Source organism: Oncorhynchus kisutch, unplaced genomic scaffold (assembly GCF_002021735.2).
Source record: "Oncorhynchus kisutch isolate 150728-3 unplaced genomic scaffold, Okis_V2 Okis06b-Okis10b_hom, whole genome shotgun sequence".
Taxonomy (NCBI): domain Eukaryota; kingdom Metazoa; phylum Chordata; class Actinopteri; order Salmoniformes; family Salmonidae; genus Oncorhynchus; species Oncorhynchus kisutch.
This window is the reverse complement of record NW_022261983.1, coordinates 9,736,476-9,746,475: the sequence shown is the minus strand read 5'-3', so window position 1 is coordinate 9,746,475 and position 10,000 is coordinate 9,736,476. Positions and strand designations below refer to the sequence as shown.

At 46.9% G+C, this 10,000-nt stretch overlaps 1 protein-coding gene across 1 annotated transcript in view; it reads right to left on the bottom strand.

The window, feature by feature from the left end:
* Window positions 1-6,216, bottom strand: part of LOC116359866 (proline-rich extensin-like protein EPR1) — a 7,690-nt gene extending 1,474 nt beyond the window's left edge. The window contains exons 1-4 of the mRNA XM_031813739.1: window positions 6,200-6,216; window positions 5,563-6,074; window positions 4,934-5,476; window positions 1-157 (exon numbers count right to left, since the gene is read on the bottom strand). The exon at window positions 1-157 is cut by the window's left edge and continues 1,474 nt beyond it. Coding sequence (XP_031669599.1) covers window positions 1-157; window positions 4,934-5,476; window positions 5,563-6,074; window positions 6,200-6,216 — 1,229 coding nt within the window. The remainder of the gene's footprint in view (window positions 158-4,933; window positions 5,477-5,562; window positions 6,075-6,199) is intronic.
* Between the last annotated feature and the right edge of the window lie 3,784 nt (window positions 6,217-10,000).

Below are 10,000 nucleotides of genomic sequence, written 5' to 3'. Positions count from 1 at the left end.
GTGGACTGGGAGGGTACTGTGTGGGTTGTGGACGGGTGTGGTAGGGTGTGGACTGGGAGGGTACTGTGTGGGTTGTGGACGGGTGTGGTAGGGTGTGGACTGGGAGGGTACTGTGTGGGTTGTGGACGGGTGTGGTAGGGTGTGGACTGGGAGGGTACTGTGGGGGTTGTGGACGGGTGTGGTAGGGTGTGGACTGGGAGGGTACTGTGGGGGTTGTGGACGGGTGTGGTAGGGTTTATTTATTTTATTTTATTTTACCTTTATTTAACCAGGTAGGCAAGTTGAGAACAAGTTCTCATTTACAATTGCGACCTGGCCAAGATAAAGCAAAGCAGTTCGACAGATAAAACGACACAGAGTTACACATGGAGTAAAAACAAACATACAGTCAATAATGCAGTATAAACAAGTCTATATACAATGTGAGCAAATGAGGTGAGAAGGGAGGTAAAGGCAAAAAAAGGCCATGATGGCAAAGTAAATACAATATAGCAAGTAAAATACTGGAATGGTCGTTTTGCAATGGAAGAATGTGCAAAGTAGAAATAAAAAAATAATGGGGTGCAAAGGAGCAAAATAAATAAATAAATAAAAATTAAATACAGTTGGGAAAGAGGTAGTTGTTTGGGCTAAATTTTAGGTGGGCTATGTACAGGTGCAGTAATCTGTGAGCTGCTCTGACAGTTGGTGCTTAAAGCTAGTGAGGGAGATAAGTGTTTCCAGTTTCAGAGATTTTTGTAGTTCGTTCCAGTCATTGGCAGCAGAGAACTGGAAGGAGAGGCGGCCAAAGAAAGAATTGGTCTTGGGGGTGACTAGAGAGATATACCTGCTGGAGCGTGTGCTACAGGTGGGAGATGCTATGGTGACCAGCGAGCTGAGATAAGGGGGGACTTTACCTAGCAGGGTCTTGTAGATGACATGGAGCCAGTGGGTTTGGCGACGAGTATGAAGCGAGGGCCAGCCAACGAGAGCGTACAGGTCGCAATGGTGGGTAGTATATGGGGCTTTGGTGATAAAACGGATTGCACTGTGATAGACTGCATCCAATTTGTTGAGTAGGGTATTGGAGGCTATTTTGTAAATGACATCGCCAAAGTCGAGGATTGGTAGGATGGTCAGTTTTACAAGGGTATGTTTGGCAGCATGAGTGAAGGATGCTTTGTTGCGAAATAGGAAGCCAATTCTAGATTTAACTTTGGATTGGAGATGTTTGATATGGGTCTGGAAGGAGAGTTTACAGTCTAACCAGACACCTAAGTATTTGTAGTTGTCCACGTATTCTAAGTCAGAGCCGTCCAGAGTAGTGATGTTGGACAGGCGGGTAGGTGCAGGTAGCGATCGGTTGAAGAGCATGCATTTAGTTTTACTTGTATTTAAGAGCAATTGGAGGCCACGGAAGGAGAGTTGTATGGCATTGAAGCTTGCCTGGAGGGTTGTTAACACAGTGTCCAAAGAAGGGCCGGAAGTATACAGAATGGTGTCGTCTGCGTAGAGGTGGATCAGGGACTCACCAGCAGCAAGAGCGACCTCATTGATGTATACAGAGAAGAGAGTCGGTCCAAGAATTGAACCCTGTGGCACCCCCATAGAGACTGCCAGAGGTCCGGACAGCAGACCCTCCGACTTGACACACTGAACTCTATCAGAGAAGTAGTTGGTGAACCAGGCGAGGCAATCATTTGAGAAACCAAGGCTGTCGAGTCTGCCGATGAGGATATGGTGATTGACAGAGTCGAAAGCCTTGGCCAGATCAATGAATACGGCTGCACAGTAATGTTTCTTATCGATGGCGGTTAAGATATCGTTTAGGACCTTGAGCGTGGCTGAGGTGCACCCATGACCAGCTCTGAAACCAGATTGCATAGCAGAGAAGGTATGGTGAGATTCGAAATGGTCGGTAATCTGTTTGTTGACTTGGCTTTCGAAGACCTTAGAAAGGCACGGTAGGATAGATATAGGTCTGTAGCAGTTTGGGTCAAGAGTGTCCCCCCCTTTGAAGAGGGGGATGACCGCAGCTGCTTTCCAATCTTTGGGAATCTCAGACGACACGAAAGAGAGGTTGAACAGGCTAGTAATAGGGGTGGCAACAATTTCGGCAGATAATTTTAGAAAGAAAGGGTCCAGATTGTCTAGCCCGGCTGATTTGTAGGGGTCCAGATTTTGCAGCTCTTTCAGAACATCAGCTGAATGGATTTGGGAGAAGGAGAAATGGGGAAGGCTTGGGCGAGTTGCTGTTGGGGGTGCAGTGCTGTTGTCCGGGGTAGGAGTAGCCAGGTGGAAAGCATGGCCAGCCGTAGAAAAATGCTTATTGAAATTCTCAATTATGGTGGATTTATCAGTGGTGACAGTGTTTCCTATCTTCAGTGCAGTGGGCAGCTGGGAGGAGGTGTTCTTATTCTCCATGGACTTTACAGTGTCCCAGAACTTTTTTGAGTTAGTGTTGCAGGAAGCAAATTTCTGCTTGAAAAAGCTAGCCTTGGCTTTTCTAACTGCCTGTGTATAATGATTTCTAGCTTCCCTGAACAGCTGCATATCACGGGGGCTGTTCGATGCTAATGCAGAACGCCATAGGATGTTTTGTGTTGGTTAAGGGCAGTCAGGTCTGGGGAGAACCAAGGGCTATATCTGTTCCTGGTTCTAAATTTCTTGAATGGGGCATGTTTATTTAAGATGGTTAGGAAGGCATTTTAAAAAAATATCCAGGCATCCTCTACTGACGGGATGAGATCAATATCCTTCCAGGATACCCCGGCCAGGTCGATTAGAAAGGCCTGCTCGCAGAAGTGTTTCAGGGAGCGTTTTACAGTGATGAGTGGAGGTCGTTTGACCGCTGACCCATTACGGATGCAGGCAATGAGGCAGTGATCGCTGAGATCTTGGTTGAAGACAGCAGAGGTGTATTTAGAGGGGAAGTTGGTTAGGATGATATCTATGAGGGTGCCCGTGTTTAAGGTTTTGGGGAGGTACCTGGTAGGTTCATTGATTATTTGTGTGAGATTGAGGGCATCAAGTTTAGATTGTAGGATGGCTGGGGTGTTAAGCATGTTCCAGTTTAGGTCGCCTAGCAGCACGAACTCTGAAGATAGATGGGGGGCAATCAGTTCACATATGGTGTCCAGAGCACAGCTGGGGGCAGAGGGTGGTCTATAGCAGGCGGCAACGGTGAGAGACTTGTTTTTAGAGAGGTGGATTTTTAAAAGTAGAAGTTCAAATTGTTTGGGTACAGACCTGGATAGTAGGACAGAACTCTGCAGGCTATCTTTGCAGTAGATTGCAACACCGCCCCCTTTGGCAGTTCTATCTTGTCTGAAAATGTTGTAGTTTGGAATTAAAACTTCAGAATTTTTGGTCTTCCTAAGCCAGGATTCAGACACAGCTAGAACATCCGGGTTGGCAGAGTGTGCTAAAGCAGTGAATAGAACAAACTTAGGGAGGAGGCTTCTAATGTTAACATGCATGAAACCAAGGCTATTACGGTTACAGAAGTCGTCAAAAGAGAGCGCCTGGGGAATAGGAGTGGAGCTAGGCACTGCAGGGCCTGGATTCACCTCTACATCGCCAGAGGAACATAGGAGGAGTAGAATAAGGGTACGGCTAAAAGCTATGAGAATTGGTCGTCTAGAACGTCTGGAACATAGAGTAAAAGGAGGTTTCTGGGGGCGATAAAATAGCATCAAGGTATAATGTACAGACAAATGTATGGCAGGATGTGAATACAGTGGAGGTAAACCTAGGTATTGAGTGATGAAGAGAGAGATATTGTCTCTAGAAACATCGTTGAAACCAGGAGATGTCATTGCATGTGTGGGTGGTGGAACTAATAGGTTGGATAAGGTATAGTGAGCAGGACTAGAGGCTCTACAGTGAAATAAGCCAATAAACACTAACCAGAACAGAAATGGACAAGACATATTGACATTAAGGATAGGCATGCTTAGTCGAGTGATCAAAAGGGTCCGGTGAGTGGAGAGGTTGGTTGGTGATTTAGACAGCTAGCCAGGGCATCGGTAGCAAGCTAGCATAGGATGGAGGTCTGTTAGCCACCCCTTACGTTCCGTCAGTAGATTAGTGGGGTTCCGTGTGGTAGAGGGGATTAATCCAAATCACACAACAACAACAAAAATAAAAACAATAGATATAGTTATAGAGGCCCAAGAAGAAAATATAATAATAATAATTTAAAAAATTATTTAAAAAAAATAATAATAAAAAAATTGTCCGATTGTCTATTCAGATAGCAGCCGGTAAGACAGCTAACGGTTAGCAGGCCGCAGATGGGCGTTCAGGTAACGTCGCGACGGAGGAGCCGGCCGAATAACTCCTTCGGGTAGATAACGTCGGCAGTCCAGTTGTGAAGGCCCGGTGGGGCTCCGCGAAGGCAGTAAAACGGGTCCGGATAGGTGACTGCAGCCCAGGTGTGATTGATGGAACTCAGGAGTGATTGACGGAGCTTGCTAGCTCCGATGGTCACACGGATAGCAGCTAGCTAGCTGTGAGATCCGGGTATGAATGTCCAGGGACATGGAGAGAAAAATTGGTCCGGTATGTTCCGTTCCGAGCCGCGCTGCGCCGTACAGAACTGGCGATAGATTTTCGAGCTAAAGGATAGCTGATGACCACAAACCGTGGTTAGCTGAATATTAACGATTTGCCAGTAAAGGAGCTAACTAGCTTCTGAACTAGCTTCTGGATTAGCTTCTGGCTAGTTTCAGGCTAGCTTCTTGGAGTTTCTGGCTAGCTTCTTGGAGGATTACAGATCTGAGGTAAATAATACTTTTTTATAAATATACATTGGTGAGGCGGGTTGCAGGAGAGTGTTTTGAAGATGAGTTGATGGAAAATAAAAATAAAATGTATGTGAAAAAGTTGTAAATATATATATATACAGGACACGACAAGACGAGGACAAAAGACGTCTGAACTGCTATGCCACCTTGGAGGGTGTGGACTGGGAGGGTACTGTGGGGGTTGTGGACGGGTGTGGTAGGGTGTGGACTGGGAGGGTACTGTGGGGGTTGTGGACGGGTGTGGTAGGGTGTGGACTGGGAGGGTACTGTGGGGGTTGTGGACGGGTGTGGTAGGGTGTGGACTGGGAGGGTACTGTGTGGGTTGTGGACGGGTGTGGTAGGGTGTGGACTGGGAGGGTACTGTGGGGGTTGTGGACGGGTGTGGTAGGGTGTGGACTGGGAGGGTACTGTGTGGGTTGTGGACGGGTGTGGTAGGGTGTGGACTGGGAGGGTACTGTGGGGGTTGTGGACGGGTGTGGTAGGGTGTGGACTGGGAGGGTACTGTGTGGCTTGTGGACGGGTGTGGTAGGGTGTGGACTGGGAGGGTACTGTGTGGCTTGTGGACGGGTGTGGTAGGGTATGGACTGGGAGGGTACTGTGGGGGTTGTGGACGGGTGTGGTAGGGTGTGGACTGGGAGGGTACTGTGTGGGTTGTGGACGGGTGTGGTAGGGTGTGGACTGGGAGGGTACTGTGGGGGTTGTGGACGGGTGTGGTAGGGTGTGGACTGGGAGGGTACTGTGGACGGGTGTGGTAGGGTGTGGACTGGGAGGGTACTGTGTGGGTTGTGGACGGGTGTGGTAGGGTGTGGACTGGGAGGGTACTGTGTGGGTTGTGGACGGGTGTGGTAGGGTGTGGACTGGGAGGGTACTGTGGGGGTTGTGGACGGGTGTGGTAGGGTGTGGACTGGGAGGGTACTGTGGGGGTTGTGGACGGGTGTGGTAGGGTGTGGACTGGGAGGGTACTGTGGGGGTTGTGGACGGGTGTGGTAGGGTATGGACTGGGAGGGTACTGTGGGGGTTGTGGACGGGTGTGGTAGGGTGTGGACTGGGAGGGTACTGTGGGGGTTGTGGACGGGTGTGGTAGGGTGTGGACTGGGAGGGTACTGTGTGGGTTGTGGACGGGTGTGGTAGGGTGTGGACTGGGAGGGTACTGTGTGGGTGGTGGGTTGTGGACGGGTGTGGTAGGGTGTGGACTGGGAGGGTACTGTGGGGGTTGTGGACGGGTGTGGTAGGGTGTGGACTGGGAGGGTACTGTGGGGGTTGTGGACGGGTGTGGTAGGGTGTGGACTGGGAGGGTACTGTGGGGGTTACATCTGGTGGTTTTTCATGACCAGCATTAAATAACACACCATTTGGGATAGACTCTTATTTGCTTTAAATGTATATTGTTTCTATGATAAAGGCCTTTTTACATGGCGATGCTTAACATTTCCCCCGTTAGTATGACTATTTAGTTTGATTCAGCTCTATCCCTCTGCTGCTTTGAGACAGCTTGAAATAGATACAGTATATTAACATCTATGGTTGATTATGGACCGGATAAACTCCCAAGTGAGGTAACAGCCTCTGACAGAGCTGTGATGGGCCTCTGATGCATGAAGAAGATGTTGTCAGAGCAACTTTAGTATCGTCTCTCACTCCTTCTTTCTCTCCTTCTCTCTCTTCTCTGTCTCCTTCTCTCTCTACCTGCTCTCTCCTTCTCTGTCTCCTTCTCTCCCTCCTTCTCTGTCTCCTTCTCTGTCTCCTTCTCTCTCTACCTTCTCTCTTCTTCTCTGTCTCCTTCTCTCTCCTTCTCTCTCTCCTTCTCTGTCTCCTTCTCTGCCTCCTTCTCTCTCTACCTTCTCTCTTCTTCTCTGTCTCATTCTCTCTCTATCTTCTCTCTTCTTCCATGTCTCCTTCTCTCTCTACCTGCTCTCTCCTTCTCTCTATCTTCTCTGTCTCCTTCTCTGTCTCCTTCTCTCTCTACCTTCTCTCTTCTTCTCTGTCTCCTTCTCTCTCTACCTGCTCTCTCCTTCTCTCTCTCCTTCTCTCTCCTTCTCTGTCTTCTTCTCTCTCCTTTCTGTCCTTCTCTCTACCTTCTCTCCTCTTCACTGCCTCCTTCTCTCTCTACCTTCTCTCTTCTTCTCTGTCTCCTTCTCTCTCTACCTGCTCTCTCCTTCTCTCTCTCCTTCTCTGTCTCCTTCTCTGTCTCCTTCTTTGTCTCCTTCTCTCTTATTCTCTGTCTCCTTCTCTCTCTACCTGCTCTCTCCTTCTCTCTCCTTCTCTGTCTCCTTCTCTCTCTACCTTCTCTCTTCTTCTCTGTCTTCTTCTCTCTCTACCTGCTCTCTCCTTCTCTCTCTCCTTCTCTCTCCTTTCTGTCCTTCTCTCTCGACCTTCTCTCGTCTTCTCTGACTCCTTCTCGCTCTACCTGCTCTCTCCTTCTCTCTCTCCTTCTCTGTCTCCTTCTCTCTCCTTCTTTCTGTCCTTCCTTTCTCTACCTTCAAGGTCCTTTGTGTTTGAAATGTAGTCCTGGTAGATTGTGTAAATCTTCTGCAGATGGGCTTGTTGTCATAGAACCAGGTGCCGAGTCTTGAAGGTCTCCAGACAAATTGATCTTTCAACCCTAGAAAAGGGCAGCGAAGGGCAACAGCCAGTCAGTGTAGATAGAGACCTTCAATCTAATGGAAATATCACATATTGGCCCTTTAAAATTGGGGCCTGTGTTATCTCTTGCTTCAGACAGAAGGAACATCTAGCTTCCTCAGCTCAGAGAGAGACAGCCATATGTTTAGATGGCAGATTTCCTCCATTACCGCAATCCCCAAGACAGAGATTGTCTCCTATTGTTTACATTCGAAACCCAAGTAGTGAATATGACAAGCCGAGGCTGTATAGTTATTAGTGTATATACAACACAACCAGCTGCATGGGACCTAAAGGATCATATGTCATTTCCACAGTCGTGACGGGACGACTCTAACTCAGTGCTCTCTCTCTGTCTCTCTCTCTCTCTCTGTCTCTCTCTCTCTCAATTCAATTCAATTCAATTCAAGGGCTTTATTGGCATGGGAAACATGTGTTAACATTGCCAAAGCAAGTGAGGTAGACAACATACAAAGTGAATATATAAAGTGAAAAACAACAAAAATGAACAGTAAACATTACACATACAGAAGTTTCAAAACAGTAAAGACATTACAAATGTCATATTATATATATATACAGTGTTCTAGCAATGTACAAATGGCTAAAGGACACAAGATAAAATAAATAAGCATAAATATGGGTTGTATTTACAATGGTGTTTGTTCTTCACTGGTTGCCCTTTTCTCGTGGCAACAGGTCACAAATCTTGCTGCTGTGATGGCACACTGTGGAATTTCACCCAGTAGATATGGGAGTTTTTCAAAATTGGATTTGTTTTCGAATTCTTTGTGGATCTGTGTAATCTGAGGGAAATATGTGTCTCTAATATGGTCATACATTGGGCAGGAGGTTAGGAAGTGCAGCTCAGTTTCCACCTCATTTTGTGGGCAGTGAGCACATAGCCTGTCTTCTCTTGAGAGCCAAGTCTGCCTACGGCGGCCTTTCTCAATAGCAAGGCTATGCTCACTGAGTCTGTACATAGTCAAGGCTTTCCTTAATTTTGGGTCAGTCACAGTGGTCAGGTATTCTGCCGCTGTGTACTCTCTGTGTAGGGCCAAATAGCATTCTAGTTTGCTCTGTTTTTTTGTTAATTCTTTCCAATGTGTTAAGTAGTTATCTTTTTGTTTTCTCATGATTTGGTTGGGTCTAATTGTGCTGCTGTCCTGGGGCTCTGTAGTGTGTGTTTGTGAACAGAGCCCCAGGACCAGCTTGCTTAGGGGACTCTTCTCCAGGTTCATCTCTCTGTAGGTGATGGCTTTGTTATGGAAGGTTTGTGAATCGCTTCCTTTTAGGTGGTTGTAGAATTTAACAGCTCTTTTCTGGATTTTGATAATTAGTGGGTATCGGCCTAATTCTGCTCTGCATGCATTATTTGGTGTTCTACGTTGTACACGGAGGATATTTTTGCAGAATTCTGCGTGCAGAGTCTCAATTTGGTGTTTGTCCCATTTTGTGAAGTCTTGGTTGGTGAGCGGACCCCAGACCTCACAACCATAAAGGGCAATGGGCTCTATGACTGATTCAAGTATTTTTAGCCAGATCCTAATTGGTATGTTGAAATTTATGTTTCTTTTGATGGCATAGAATGCCCTTCTTGCCTTGTCTCTCAGATCGTTCACAGCTTTGTGGAAGTTACCTGTGGTGCTGATGTTTAGGCCAAGGTATGTATAGTTTTTTGTGTGCTCTAGGGCAACAGTGTCTAGATGGAATTTGTATTTGTGGTCCTGGTGACTGGACCTTTTTTGGAACACCATTATTTTGGTCTTACTGAGATTTACTGTCAGGGCCCAGGTCTGACAGAATCTGTGCATAAGATCTAGGTGCTGCTGTAGGCCCTCCTTGGTTGGTGACAGAAGCACCAGATCATCAGCAAACAGCAGACATTTGACTTCGGATTCTAGCAGGGGGAGGCCGGGTGCTGCAGACTTTTCTAGTGCCCTCGCCAATTCGTTGATATATATGTTGAAGAGGGTGGGGCTTAAGCTGCATCCCTGTCTAACCCCACGACCCTGTGTGAAGAAATGTGTGTGTTTTTTGCCAATTTTAACCGCACACTTGTTGTTTGTGTACATGGATTTTATAATGTCGTATGTTTTACCCCCAACACCACTTTCCATCAGTTTGTATAGCAGACCCTCATGCCAGATTGAGTCGAAGGCTTTTTTGAAATCAACAAAGCATGAGAAGACTTTGCCTTTGTTTTGGTTTGTTTGATTGTCAATTAGGGTGTGCAGGGTGAATACATGGTCTGTTGTACGGTAATTTGGTAAAAAGCCAATTTGACATTTGCTCAGTACATTGTTTTCATTGAGGAAATGTACGAGTCTGCTGTTAATAATAATGCAGAGGATTTTCCCAAGGTTACTGTTGACACATCTCTGTCTCTCTCTGTCTCTCTCTCTCTCTCTCTCTGTCTCTCTGTCTCTCTCTCTGTCTCTCTCTGTCTCTCTCTCTCTCTGTCTCTCTCTCTCTCTCTCTGTCTCTCTCTGTCTCTCTCTCTCTCTCTCTGTCTCTCTGTCTCTCTCTCTGTCTCTCTCTGTCTCTCTCTCTCTCTCTCTCTCTCTGTCTCTCTCTGTCTCTCTCTCTCT